At 38.8% G+C, this 14,646-nt stretch overlaps 1 protein-coding gene across 3 annotated transcripts; it reads right to left on the reverse strand.

Moving 5' to 3' along the window:
• Positions 1–1,211: 1,211 nt before the first annotated feature.
• On the reverse strand, positions 1,212–10,320 carry mthl10 (methuselah-like 10). Of its 3 annotated transcripts, XM_064690181.1 has the most exons (6): positions 10,280–10,320; positions 5,091–5,842; positions 3,735–4,350; positions 3,486–3,680; positions 2,181–2,389; positions 1,667–1,824 (listed from the first exon to the last, which is right to left on the reverse strand). In XM_064690181.1, exons 1-5 carry the CDS (start codon positions 10,303–10,305, stop codon positions 2,209–2,211), a joined length of 1,770 nt encoding a protein of 589 aa, XP_064546251.1. In that variant the 5' UTR covers positions 10,306–10,320; the 3' UTR covers positions 1,667–1,824; positions 2,181–2,208. The 3 variants fall into 3 exon arrangements, with proteins under 3 accessions (XP_064546252.1, XP_064546251.1, XP_064546253.1); XM_064690182.1 differs by lacking the exon at positions 2,181–2,389 and having other exon boundaries at positions 1,212–1,824; XM_064690183.1 differs by lacking the exons at positions 1,667–1,824; positions 2,181–2,389 and adding an exon at positions 2,423–2,752.
• Between the last annotated feature and the right edge of the window lie 4,326 nt (positions 10,321–14,646).

Genomic DNA, 14,646 nt, shown 5'->3' on the forward strand with positions numbered 1-14,646 from the left:
CAGAGGGCCCACAGTCGATTCCGATTCCGATTGTGTGTGTGTGTGTTTCTGTGTATGTGTGTGTGTTTGTTTTGCTGCGGAATCTCAGTCGACGCGAGGCTCATTCAAAATTCATTTGGTTGGTAGTCTAACCACAGCAACAACAAAGCCAGAAACAAACAGCAACGGCCACAACAACAACAGCTGGCTTTTAAATAAAGTTTAAGTTGTGTGCGCAGCGTTGAGCTTTTATGTTAACATTCAGCGCCAGGTTGTTGACTTTGTCTAGCGTAGCTTTACAGTGGGTACAGTTGATGGTGTGCGCGCGTTAACATAATTGAGCTGCGCTGGGAACAATTTGAGAAGTACTTGAAAAATGCTTGAGACGTACTTGGGAAGTACTTGAAGCAATTGAATTTAGTTTACTTAGGCACTATTTTAAGAACTAATTGTCACAACTTTGTATTTAATGTTATCTTAGTAACAAAATAGTTGTAATAAAGGAATGATAAAAATCGAACCATAGAAAATGCTGCTTTATTTACTGTTCCAATCGCTAATAAGGAGGTTTGCATACATGATTTTACATTCAGCAAACGCACGCATGCAGGTGCTTGTCTTTGCTAACAAATTTAACAGAGAAATTATTTGTAAGGCACGCACGATTGCAAACAGCTTGTTTAGAATGGGAACAGAGCATGTGTAGGACTGCATTATGTTTTCATACTTTTTATAATAATTTTACTGTCAATATACGCAACCGAATACATTATTTCACTAATATTTTATTAAACCAAGTCTTGCCAGGGCATGTCAAAATTAATTGATTGTATACTGTTCCCATCACTTTAATCAGCGAGTGCACGCTTGCAGGTTGTTGTCCATGCTTTTTAGTGGTAACAAGTAAGGCGCGAAACGTGCGTAGTTTTCAAATATTGGGAACAATTTTCTGGCATTGAAATTTATTTATTTTTTGTTCAAATTACGTTTTTTTGTTTATAGAAAAGGAGTGTAATTGAGTTACCGTTAGCTGAACTTGGCATATTGAGTATGCAATTGTCAAGTGTTTGATTTCTTTGGCTTTATTTTTTATTTTTATAATAAACTCGACATAAAATAGTATTTTCTTTAAGGTACATACATACAAACATATATATTGTGCGTGAGTATGCGTTTCTCGATTTTTATGAATGCGCATTTTGTGGCTTTTCTTTAACATTTTTTTTTTCGTATTTTCTTCTTTTTTTTTTGTAAAAATGGAACTCTGGGTAGATCTGAAGCTTGGGCATCATAAAAATAGTTTCAGTTAGACAACAGATATGACAACGCTTACATGACTAATCAGATATCAGATCAACAAATAAGCGTATACATAAATATATATATGCATATATATAAAAAGATAATCGTGTTGGATATGGATCACAAGACATATACAGGCAGATATGGATATATAATATAGATATAGTGTCTTTTTTTTAATGCTACGATATATAATAATAAGTATGGCTGCTGGGCGATGAGCGCAAGAGGTGCGGGGGAGGGGGGAGGGGGGGAGGCACTGGGCGCCCAGCTATTCGATGCGATAAGCACGACGCAAGGACGTCAGCCAAGGACTAGACCTGCCAAACGCAACTGGTGCGCGACTTTCGTGCTCCACTGTAAGCTCAGCGGAAGTTGGTGGTGCGTTGTTGTTGTTGTTGTTGTTGTTGATCCAGCGTGGAGACGAGCGGCTTCTCCGAGGAGCTCTTCTCGTGCATGGAGAGATTGGCGACGCTGCTGGACGTGGTCTTGGTGGAATATTGGCTCTGGCGCTGATGGCTGCCCTCCCGTCCGCTCGAGCACCTAAAGGAGGAGGAGGAGAGGGGGGAGAAGCACGGAAAACCGATTAATCGAAATTGGCTAACAAATTGACAGAGATAACACAGATAATAGATAATAGATAGGCGATAAATATGAAGTGTTAGCTGGAAATGCAAATGAATGTGGGCGGGCAGTTATTGGCGTAGTAAAAAACTAAATGAATTGATTTACATGCGATTAGCAGTCGTATATTATATATATACTATATATATTTAGATTGTTAGCGAGAGTTGGGTTAGATTTTTGTGGGCGGCTTTTTGGCTGGGAAACTGGCTCGAATTGTTCGTGGGTTAATCACAATTTTGGCAGCAGCTACCTTTTTTAAGTTGAAGTTTTACCTTTTGAAGTTTTATATTTAATTGGTTTTTAGGTTTTTGTTATTGTCTTGGCAGCACCGGGCGGCCGCTTCCCCAGCCCGTTGGCCTGGCCCCGGGCCGGATCGGAGGAGCACTTCATTCTTAACTTGTCCTGTTGCGTATTTATGTCCGTTGACGTTGAGTTGGTTGAGTTCGATTGACTCGAGCTGGGCGACTTTTGCTTCAAGAGTCTTCGTGTTGTTGAACGAAAATTACGGATAACATTGTTTGTGGTACATTATATATACATATATATATATATTTATATGGGCTGTATAAAATATCGCTTGGAGTTGGGTTATGCATGGTTATATTAGCTACAATTAATGGACGGTTTTTGTTCGTTAGGCTCTGGTTATTTGGACGTGTGTTAGCCTCTGAGCAGTTGCTTTCATTTGTAGATAGTTTCTTTTTTTGTTTTTGTCTTTTACAACACTCAAGTGTTAATGCTTGCGACTTGTGTGTTGGGCTTGTGTCTTGTGTTTGGATTACAGCTTGGCTGCCTATTGCTGTCGTTGTTGCGGTTCTTTAGCGTTAGCGTTACCGAAAGCATTCTGACAACGAAAATACAAGAGAATAATTTATATATACATATATACCAGCTGCGCAAATACATACAGAGAACGTTTGTGCTAAAGGTTTACTCAAATGCATGCAACGCGCCTCACACACACACACGCGACAGTTTAAGAGCTAAGGGGAATCGTTTACTCTAGTAAAATTAGCATTTAGTATTGTCACGTTGCACAACACTGAAGAGCGAAGAGGAAGAGCTGGCTTAGCGTTTAGTATGGCCACGTTGCACAACACTAAACAGCGAAGAGGAAGAGCGCCGCTTACTGACTGCGGCTGCCAATCTTGTTGTGGTTGCTGTTGCTGTTGCTGTTGTTGCTGCTGCTTGGTTGTAGTCCTGTTAAACGGCATGCGAGTGCACTCCGCTGGCAGTGTTGGCAAACGCATTGCGTATGACAACCAGCTTGCGTATGTGTTGGGAGGCATCCATGAAGCGCTGGCGCATCGTATAGCTGCTTCCTGCCAATGTGACGCTCTCCGTTTGCCGCAGACTGCGCACACGGATCGTTCTAATTGTTGGAAGGGTATTCAGGGGTTTAAGGGTGTGGTTGGGGGGAATTCGAGTGAGATACAAGTCAAATACATATTGAGAACAGACTCGTGATACAGGCGAACAGGCAAAACAAAAAGGACTTACACAATTATGAACTTATAGCTATAGTTGGGACAGTACAATTTTCGGTGGGGATAGGAAGAACTAATTGGAGGACTTACCTGTTGGTTATCAAGTGCTTAACCTTCTTCTTCAGCACGAACAGCATAAAGATGAGAAAGCCTTGCATCGCATTGCACAAATCGGTTACGTAAAAGATCTTCGACCATTTCTTGTCGTTGCCCACAAAGTACGAGATGATCTCCGAGGACCAGGTGACGCCCATGATCAGAAACAAGCGCAGAAACAGACCGAATCTGAGGGGAAGAATATTAAAGTGGATCTTTTTAAAAGTCTAATCCTCCTCTTACTTGTCCTTCTCGGTGCGCAGATTCTTGGTGCTATCCTCGCGGGCTATAATCCTCGCCATCTCACGCTGCACGCCGTGGATCTTGATCGCAGTCATCATAAACATCACGGTATTGGCCACGATGATGACCAGAATGGGCCCGAAGAAGTAGAGCATGGCCGACCAGTTGGTCATGTCCAGCCAGCAGAACTGGCCGCCACCAATGCCCGGCTTGATTGCCTCCGGCCAGTCGAAATACTCCTGCACGAGCACCGTGAAGATGAGAAAGACCAGAGCCGAGCCCCACGAGTACAGCGAGTAGAGCAGAAAGCGTTTCTTCTCCTGGAACCGATTGATTCCACGTGTGCCACGGAAATTGTGCCACAAATCGAAGCTGATCACGTTCAGCCAGAAGAAGGCGGACATGAAGAAGAAGTACGCCGTATAGCCAAGCAGCTTGCAGGACAGCCCAAACGGATTCATGTCGTGCATCAGCAGCAGGCAGCACAGCAGCGAGTAGCCAATGGTCAGGCCCAGCAAATAGCAGACCAGCGACTTGCCGTGCTGATTGCGCAGCTCCGGAATTAGCAGATATACGGCAATGGTCAGCAGCATGAAGGGTATGGAGAAGAGCATAGCTGGGGGGAGAGGAAACAAAGAAATAATTATGAGTGTGGAGGATAGAATGTGAGGACTTTAAACTGGGTTTGAGCCGCACTGGTTCAAATCCCAATTTCAATTTATTTATAACGACGAAACGAAGAAAATATTTTGAGTGTTGACGATAGAATATCAGGGCTGCAATCAGGGTTTGAACCGCACTGGTTCAAACCCCAATTTCAATTTATTTATAAACGTTTCAATCAGGGTTTGAGCTGCACTGGTTCAAACCCTAATTACTATTTATTTATAACTACGAATCGAAGAAACTATCATGAGAGTTGACGAGAGAATATAAGGTCTTTAATCAGGGGTTGAACCGCACTGGTTCAAACCCCAATTTCAATTTATTTATAAACGTTTCAAGCAGGCTTTGAGCCGCGCTGGTTCAAACCCAATTTCAATTTATTTATTAATACGAAATGAAGATAAACTTATGAGAGTTTAAGACAACAAATCAGGGTTTGAACCGCACTAGTTCAAACCCCAATTACAATATAATTATTTCTGTAAGGCGAAGAAAATATTATGAGTGTTGAGGACAACATATCAGGGCTGCAAGCATGGGTTCGAACCACACTGGTTGAAACCTCAGTTTAATTTTATTAACGACTGTAAACCGAAGGAAATATGATAAGTTTTGAGGATTATTTGATCTCTAATGCCTGATATAAGTATTATCCCAACAAATCTTTGGCCAATCTCTGGCTACACTTACCGAATCCATTGATGATCTTCACCGTGGTGTTCTCGTTGAACATGTCGCAGTTGGCCGGATTTATGGTGTAGTAGAGATCCGTGTCGTTGACATTAGTGGGCACCAGGCAGAACTCGTTCTTGTAGATGTAGTGCATGTCGTCCTCGCGGAGCAGCGTCCCGTTCTCGTACAGCTGGTAGGTGTCGTAGTAGTTGACCTCGGGCAGCAGGGAGAACATTTCAGTGCAGGGCCTGAAGCTCTGCACCACAAACTGTTCGTAGATGTTCACATTCTGCAAGGATCCATTTCGGAGGGTCACATTTATCGTTGGCTCTGGCCACATTTGCCTCGTGTTGGTGTCCTTCTGGCACTCGCTGTTGTTGTAGATCTGACCCCAGGGACAGCAGATGTTGATGCAGGGCTTCAGCTTGCAGATGCAGCCGCGCATATGCGGCGCCACATCTACACGGTCCACCAGATCCTTGTAGATGTAGTCGAAGGTGCCCACATAGTGGCTGGGTATCAGCACGCCCTCGTAGCTGTAGCTGCCATTAGGGAACGAGGGATATCCCGTCAAGTTGACCGTGTCGAAGAAACTGCACTTTGTGTGTATGCCATTGCGCTCATGATAGTTGCCCTCCTCGACCATCGCGTACACCCCGAAGGGGCTGCCCGGCATTAGCCGGAGCAGCACCAGGAGTATTACTCCAACCAGCGTGACGCCACAGTAAAGCGATCCGGATCTGTGATGCTGCTGCATTTTTTTCTGGGCTCTGCGGGCGGAGGAAAAGTTTAAATGAATTAAAGGTTGCTTTAAACCGCTTTTAGAATAGTAGTAGTAGTAACGCAGAAGATGCTGCTGAATAAAATCGATTCAATGTTTATAAAACCGCTTTTAGATTAACGAATTAGATTAGAAATTAACAGGAATATTTTTGTGGGCAGGAAGAAATGAATCAAAAGTGGCTTCAAACCGCTTTTCAAATAGTATACAAAATGCAGAAGTTGATGCTGCATTTTTTTGTGAGAGGAAATTCAATCGAGAACCTGATTAAACACGGTTTTAGAATTGGATAGCAGAAGATGCTGCTGCATTAAATTCTAAAACCGCTTTTAGAGAGATATACAAAGTTGCTTAAAACCGCTTTTCGATTGGTATAAAAAATGAAAAAAATATGCTATCGCATCTTTTTCTTGGCAAGAAGGAGCTTCTACTGATTAAAAGTTGCTTAAAACTAGTTTCAGAATAGTTTGACATATGAAAAAAGTGTCTAAGATATGCATTTAAAAACGCATCCAAAGCAAACTTCTCAATTTAAGTTGTGTACATGGTTGATAGATAAGTCAAGGTTAATCTTGTCTAAAACCGGTTTTAGAAACTGTGCAAAAGCAGCTGAAATATCAGAAATTCGCTAGAGTTGGCAAAAAGATCGCCCTGGCAACCAAAATCTCTCAGCATTCAGTGCACTTTAATAGATCTAATTAACATAGTGCTTAAGCAACAGGCATTATTCTTCAGTCAGTTGAAGGAATCTCACTTGTGGCATTCCGCGTGTTCTGCTATCAACATTTCCAACAGGTTGGCACAAGGACATGTGGATTTATTGCGTCAGTTAGTCGGCGCAATTAGGACAATAAGTCCTCTGGGTCATGTTGTGTGTCAGATAGACAGAGAGAGAGGAAGAGAGGGGAATAGAGAGTGAGAGAGAGAGAGAGAGAGAGAGGGAGAGACAGGCATGAGACGGACAAAGACACACGCAATGTCAATGGGCGTCCTGTTGCGCCGGAACTCCTGACGCTGCCGCCGCGGGGCATTAATCATCTGCAAAGCACACACACACACGCACAACAACACACACACACACACACACACACTCACACACACACATTATGAGTTCGTGTTAAATTGACACTAAGTGCCCGCATTCTGTCAATATCCTGTCCAAATGTTGTTGACTGCGTCAGCCATTGGATTGGCCAAAATAACTCCCACTCCTTGACTTTGGCTAATGTGCCGCAATAAATTCATTACAAATGCTTAACCCCTAGCCCCCCCCCCCTCCCCCCTCTCCCTATCCCTCTCTGTGTCCCATTATCTTATCGGAAGCAACATGATTATGGCCATTATGGGCCCATTGCATAAAGGAAAGTCAAATTTCGCTTAATTCATTGAACGCCGAATATTTGCATTTGCTCGAAGCAAACATTTTTTGTCCAGCTGAGCGAACCGGGCTGAGGGGTAGGGTATCTGCGTGCGTGTGTGTGTCTCATTGACAGCAACGTGGGCAGCGCGCACCTTCGAATTATGATCAAATTTATTGGCCCATTGGGCAAACAGACATTAAATGCCCGCCAATTCGGCAATTTAAGTATTTGTTAAAATTAGCATAATTAATCGTTTGGGCTGCCAATTTTGTTAGGGCGAGAAAACAGCTAGTTTTAAGCGCAAAAAATTTGCTTTAAAATTCGACATTTTGTTTAGCAATAAAAGGCGAGTGGAATATTTAAATAAAGGCTGCAAATACATATCCAATATTTGAGTAATTCCTAGCTTGCCTTAGGGTTGGCTTCGTGAACTTTCAACTCAAAGCAGCCAGACTTTAGTTGGAGCTCTTTACAATTTTCCCAATATTTAATTTATATAAAATTTAAATTGTAGCTTTAAGACTTATTATTTTAATATTTTTTGTTTGTTTTCAAATAAAAATCAGATTAATTTCTAGCGTATTTCTTCAAATAATATCTGTAAAATCAGATATTAAAATGTATTTAATTCATTACACACTGAACCCATTGAAAGTGAGTATAAGGGGTATAATATATGTATATAAACAGATCAAGTATGTTTCACTTTAAAGCTACAGATAATAATCTTTCATATTAAATCTTAAGTGGAAGGTTTAGCTTATCAACTATTCGAACTATTTGAACTTGAAACTAATTTGCACCCTGATTTTAAAATATCTTTAATAATATTTGTTGCGAAAATCTCATAGTTTTCGTTCCGCTTACTTTCGTAGAATGAAAATGCAAAAACAAAAAAAGGAAACTTTGAACAAAATCTGCTTTTGATGATAAATCAGTTTTATGGGCAGCCCTCATATCAGCAGCTCGGCCCCTTTGACCCCTTTGACCCCTTTGATCTGACAGCTCTGCCCAATCCCAATATGGACGCGTTGTTGGCCCGTGAAAATCGAATTAGCCATTGGGGAAAATATAAACGCATAAATGATGCTATAAAATTGAGTTATGGCCCGCAATTTCGTGAACGATTTTACGATTTTCCGGATTTTCAATTTTCAAACTCGCGCTGCGGTATAATAATTGCTGCCATATTTTATGTTCGGCTCCCCCGTTTTTATTCGCACATCTATTTGTTTAATTTTTGTGTTGCATATTTATTGTTTGTTTTGTGTGCTGATAAATGCAACAAATTCTGCTTTGGCTCAACAAACCGTTTGCTCTGATTGCCCATACAAATACTATATATATATATATATATATATATATATATCTATGAACATAAGTGCGTGTGTGTGTACCAGAAACAGATGCGATATACGCCAGATACGCCATCGATCGATTTATAATGCTGATCATAGCCTCAGAGCGTTTCCCAACCGGTTCTCTGACTCATGCGTGAATCTATGCGAATGGGTGTGACTTTAATTGCTGAAAGGAATGCTAATTGAAGGATTCCCCCCACCTCGATATGTCAGATGATAATGTCAGCTGGCTGACAGCAGAAGTGTATGAATTGCAATATCATATCTACTTGGAGTTCGCAGTAAGAGAGCATAAGAGAGTGTGAGAATCGCAGAGAGAGGCAGTAACTGACAAGAACAACAGTCGAACAGTTGAACTGTAGTGTCTTATTGCTAAATGACAGAAAAGATGACAGTATTAAATACAATATGCTTAACATTTGAGGCTCGCAAATTAAACAACTAATAAGAGAGTGTGAGAATCGCAGAGAGAGGCAGCAGCTGCAAAGAAACACAATCGAAAAGTTGAAATGTTGTGCCGCATAAATCGCATAGACCCCGATAAGATAATGCCAAGAGTTGCTAATGTTAGACAAAGAGCATTTACTAGACATTTATTGATTCCGAGAAATATATGATTAAGGCATAGCCCCAATATTGTTTTTCATTTGCGGTGCTCAACAAGCTAATAAATCGTTGCAACAGCTAAACAGGTTGATCTAGTAAGAAGTTTTCTGGACTTTAAAATAGATTGTTCTATTTAGTATTTAGCTAAATTTAAGCCTTTAGGTTAGAGCTTAAATCAAGCTTTAAGTTAATAAGTAGAACAATAAATAGGTTTGTTTTGGTGAATATAATAATAAATAGTATGCATCTTTAATGATTTTCAAATGTAACTCAGAAAGAAAAAATAGCTTGAATTAAGTTAACAACTTTTTCTCAAGGGAAGCACAAAATATCTTAGATTGAATACTTTATTTAAATCTTGTATTAAGGAATTTGCGATTCACAATAAATATTGCTTAAAATAAGCATTTCATGCTTAACTTAAGATTCTACAGGTTGAATTCAATTTTGATTGCGTACAACTAGCTTTAAGTTTTCGCTGAGGCTACAAATATGTTCGAAATCCGTGCAGATTTCACATGTTCAACATTTTATGAGTAATTAATTGTGTTATTTTCGGTTTTTTATTGCCGGCTTCCGTTCTTATAAGCCCAAAATTGTTTATGTCTTCCGATAGCGAGGCACTGAGTAATTGTCTCAGGGGACAGTCGATTGATTCATGCGGCGCTCCGAGGCGCCTCCAGAGGCACTTAAGGGCCACTTTCAACCCAAAACAAGCAAAATTTACACAATGGGAAAACAATAAAGAAAAAAAGGCGAGACGCCCCCTAATGGAGGCATTTAATAGAGCAGCATTTGCTGGCGTCGCATTTAAATAATTATGTATGCTGGAATGCATAAAGCTTGACGAAGATTTATCGACGCGACTTCACTGATAAAGCGATAGACTCCGCGGCCAAACGAGCACTTGGAACGTGTCACGCGGCGTATGCGTAATTTATTCGCAAACAAAATAAAATATAAATTCAAATACGCGCGGAATATAATATTTAAACAGTTCACTTGCTGCTGTTTTATCTAGCACATATATATATATATAGTATTAATTGTATTTATCGTATTATATATGTTAATAGCCATATAAATTATGAAACTCACGAAATCAAAAAACCATTAAATATCATTGCGGCCACTCACAATTTCAAAATGTTCTGCGTATCAGTTAAACACTTAATATATATATATATATATACACAAGCGTATTTTTCAGATAGCACCAAATAAGTGCATATATATATATGTTTATATATGTTTCGTATATCAGCTTTATTTTATGATTTTATTATATGTTGGTCCCCATATCGGGTTGGTGGCCCGCAGAAACCGCAGTCAAACTAATCGTGGCGCCAGCTGAAAGACACTGAACTTGAACTGAAACTGAAACCCAAACCCACCACAAGGTAAAGGTGAGATAGATAAACAGCCAACACACACACAGGGACACACTCACACACGGACACACACACACACGGACACTCGGGCGATTATTTTCAATTTCAACAAAGTTTTTCGCCAGCGGTTTTTAATTGTTTTGGTCTGGCCCATTGATGGTTTTCCGTCTCTTCAATTTTCGGTGCGTGTGGTTTTTGCTTTCTAGATACCCTAGAATATGTTTAAATGGGGTATATTAGTTTTGTGCAAGTGCACGTAACAGGCTGAAAAATGACTCTTTGACCTCATAAAGCACATCCATCTTTTTATGTATGCATCTTATATGTTATCAGAGACGATAAGAGCTAGAGACGAAAACTTATTTCAAAGCATCGATAACAATCACGAAATCGATAAATATCGATATTGATATCCCTTTTTTTTAAACATTTTTTATATACTACACATTCTTAACATATCTTTTAGCCTATAAGAACTAGAGAAATTCTATTTGTATTGTGGCATATCTTTGAGTCTTTAAAAATCCTAAATATTTCACAATTTGAATACCTAAACTTCTTAAACTTTACATTGTAAAACACATTTAGACGTCTAATCTTGAGCTTTGGTATGTGGACACATTTGGCTGTCATACCCTGGAAACTTCAGAAAGATCGGACAATAGGAACCGAAGTTATTTAAGAACTCATTTCCCAGCTTTCACTTCTATTAACAGCTCGCTGCTAGCTGCAGGGTATCTGCTAGTCAACCATCCCCGCCTTGCACACTCGTATTTGTTTTTAATTTTATTTTGGGTACTTTTAATTCGTGTGAAAATTCCAGCAAAGTATTTTTAGACGCCAGTCAAACAAACATCACGCAATAGAATTTCGGTTTTAGCCAATTTAAACACACTTGGGCCAAGCCCAGGCCCGCAAATTGATTGCTAAGCGATATTTAACCCCCTTCGGGGTATTTTATTCGAGTAAAAATGTCAGCCCGGCAAGACATATAGACAACGGCTCTCACATTTGATGAGCAGCTTATTTGCACATCAAATCAATCAAGCTGCTTGACAGAGATTAAAATGTTGCCAAGCGTGTAACTTAATGCCTACCTGAGCTTCGATTATCCATTAATATTATTTTAAATGCCGCTTAGTTTCCAATTCCACATCTTCATATTTCATTTTCTTACCCTATCATTTAATGCAAAATCCCAAACTTTGTCCCCCTCTATTTATAAATAGTTAAATATCGCTATCTCATCAATCATCAGACTTTAAATTTAGCAGGGGAATATAATATAATATATAATCTTGATGATGGTTTTTTAAAGTACTCAAAAAGGGGGTAAAGTTTAAAAGAATGAATCGTAAGCATGAACAAGCCGTAGATTAAATACAAGTGCCCAAAGAATAAAGCATAAGAATTGGGGTACAAAACTCTATTGTCGACCGATTGATTGAGTGATTGACGTGATCTACTATAGAAATCCTACATGAGCAATAGCTGAAAGCACATCAGTTTTCAATTATGCTAAAGGGATCTTGTAATAAAGTAAAGTTTTTCTATGCAGAAGTTAAGTTTTCGGATATCCCATGGGATCTATTAAGAATATGAATGATGTATACAAGAAGAAGCACTTCAATCAACAAGAACAAGGACTGAAAGCACGTTAATTTCGAGTTGTCAGAAGATATCTTAATATGCCATAAAGTAATTATCTTTAGAACTGTATATTAAATTGGATATGCCATGGAATATCACGTCTGATTTGAACAAATGTGTTGAAGAATGTTCAAGAAGAAGCACTTCAACAAAATTTTATGTTTCTTCGGAGTTATTGAACTTAGCTTTATGGGTTCGGTAATAACTGTATTTAATGGATCACTTAAACAAAGCGATTACGCGGAAGTCAAATTGAATTATACAATAATTATTATGGATCGTTTTTTATTGCACTTCCATCGAAATCCTTATTGAGCATTATGATAAAAAAGGCACTTAAATGAACATTCGAACAGAACAATTTCTAGCGAATTTCGTTTGCGATTAACATTAAGGAAATGTCAAGGATATGGCTGAATGCATTTTGCTAATTAAATTGCAATTTCATGACGCTTATCAGGTAGCTGGGGCAGGTAACCTGGAGGCACCACCCACCTGCATGATAAACGGCAACTGAATGCAGCTTAAATGCCAGAAAGCTCCTCACATGTTTATAATTTATGCTATGTGTACTTTGCATTTATCATATCACAAGAGTTCTTCACATAAATATATATATATTTATTTATATATAAACATATTCCCATTGAACTTTGTTTACAAACAGCGCGACGTGTCGTGGATCGAAGTTCCTGGGTAAATCGCGAATTCTTACGGCAAGTAATGTGAAATAAACAAAACTCAAGGCAAAACAATAAACAATAAAACAACCAAGAAAAACGGATTTGCTCGGCACGCCGAAGCTTAAATACCCTTTCACTTCATTTTATACAAGAACTTTATATTCGAATGATTATTCCTATGGAGGGAATATAATATAGCAGAACGATTTGAGACGACTTTTTAGATATGCTAGGAAATTGTAAAGATCCTAATTTCCAGTGTTGGTAAGTGTATTTTAAAATAATACAAATATAAACAAAATCGTTTTTGAAAGATATGGAGCTATGTGAACCTTTTGAAATGATTTAGGGCTCCGATCTGACGGATTGCAACGAAGCATATACTCTTGAATACTTATTTCCAGTGTTAGCTAAGATATTTTTGTTTTTCAATTATTCAGCCTATAGATCTATGTGAACTCTCTGAGAGCAGGTATATTATAAAGTGGTACGATGTGGTCGACTGAAACTAGAGCCAAAATACGGACTCGACTCATGAAAAGTCATTTCCAGTGTTGGTTAAGATATTTAGAGAAAAAAGAACAGAGAGACAAACAAACGATTTTGAACGATTCTGCATATAGATCTACATATATGATCCTTCTGAGGGAAGCCATGTCAGATAGAGATCCGATCCTGCGGACTATAACTAAAATACGGACTCGACTCATGAAAAGGGTATTTAGATGAGATTAAAGATTTTAACAAACGGCAGCCAAATGTGCAAACTGTAAACAAATTAAAGGCGCGTGAAGAGTAGCCGAGTATTGGCAATGGGCAGCGGTCAAAAGAGGGCGTATTCAGGGCAAACACCCCCAACCCCAACCCCAACCCCAACACAGAGTTGCATTTGATGAGTAGACTGAGGTGGGGTGGGGTTGGTATGGGGTGGGGATGGTATGGGTGAGCTGTTTTATGAGCCACTTTACGCTGACTCAAAGTGCAACAAGTGTTTGATTAAAGTCTTGTTAAGAAAACAGCTTTGAAGACAAAACATTATTTGTTATGCAATTAACAGAAATTCGTCGAACTTAAGTGCAACTAAATTTACCCAGAACCCATTTTCCAGTTGTTAATCACTTGACTCAGCCAACGACCCAAATCTGTCATTTGCCCACATAAACTAGCCTAACGAGCCGTGGAAATTAAATTAAAAATTTAAATTAAATTTAATTAATTAGGCCAAGCTAAATAGCTAAATATATATAAATATCTTATAGAAATTGTAAAATAAATTTCCTAGAAACTAATGGTTTTTTTTGTAAACTTGCAGAAAATTGGCAAAAAATCAGTTTATATATAAACAAAACTTTTATTTCTCAAGATATCCTAACAACAATCAGCATTGTCTAGTTTTTCTTAACAACATCGGACTGCATATAGCTCCATAAGAAATATCTGTCAAATATTGCTTTTATATGGAATTATTGTGGGTTTTCTTAAGATATCTTGACCTAACTCAGGGAAGTGCGTCTGCTATTTCATAAAACAAAAACCTAAGAAAAAACATTACGACGAAGCTGAATACCCTCGGAAAACACGTTATTTCGAACTGAAATAGGAAATAATAGTTCTCATAAGATCAAGGAAAGATAAATTAAATACTTTTAAATAAAATTTTCTTTAACGATTTTTTCCATAGTTACTTTCGCATATGTTAAAATATATATATATGTTAAATTTTCCCAACAAATCGGTAAAG

This window comes from Drosophila montana, unplaced genomic scaffold (assembly GCF_035044405.1).
Source record: "Drosophila montana isolate Dmon_TW-CO22-7 unplaced genomic scaffold, ASM3504440v1 contig_3240_1, whole genome shotgun sequence".
Classification (NCBI taxonomy): Eukaryota; Metazoa; Arthropoda; class Insecta; order Diptera; family Drosophilidae; genus Drosophila; species Drosophila montana.

Excerpts from the sequence above, each read along its gene's own strand:
- mthl10 (XM_064690181.1), bottom strand. The coding sequence starts at position 10,305 with ATGATATTTAATGGTTTTTTGATTTC. Across the intron at positions 5,843-10,279 it reads TTTAATGGTTTTTTGATTTC|AGCCCAGAAAAAAATGCAGC; the intron begins GTGAGTTTCATA and ends CTCCGCCCGCAG. Across the intron at positions 4,351-5,090 it reads GAAGATCATCAATGGATTCG|CTATGCTCTTCTCCATACCC; the intron begins GTAAGTGTAGCC and ends CTCTCCCCCCAG.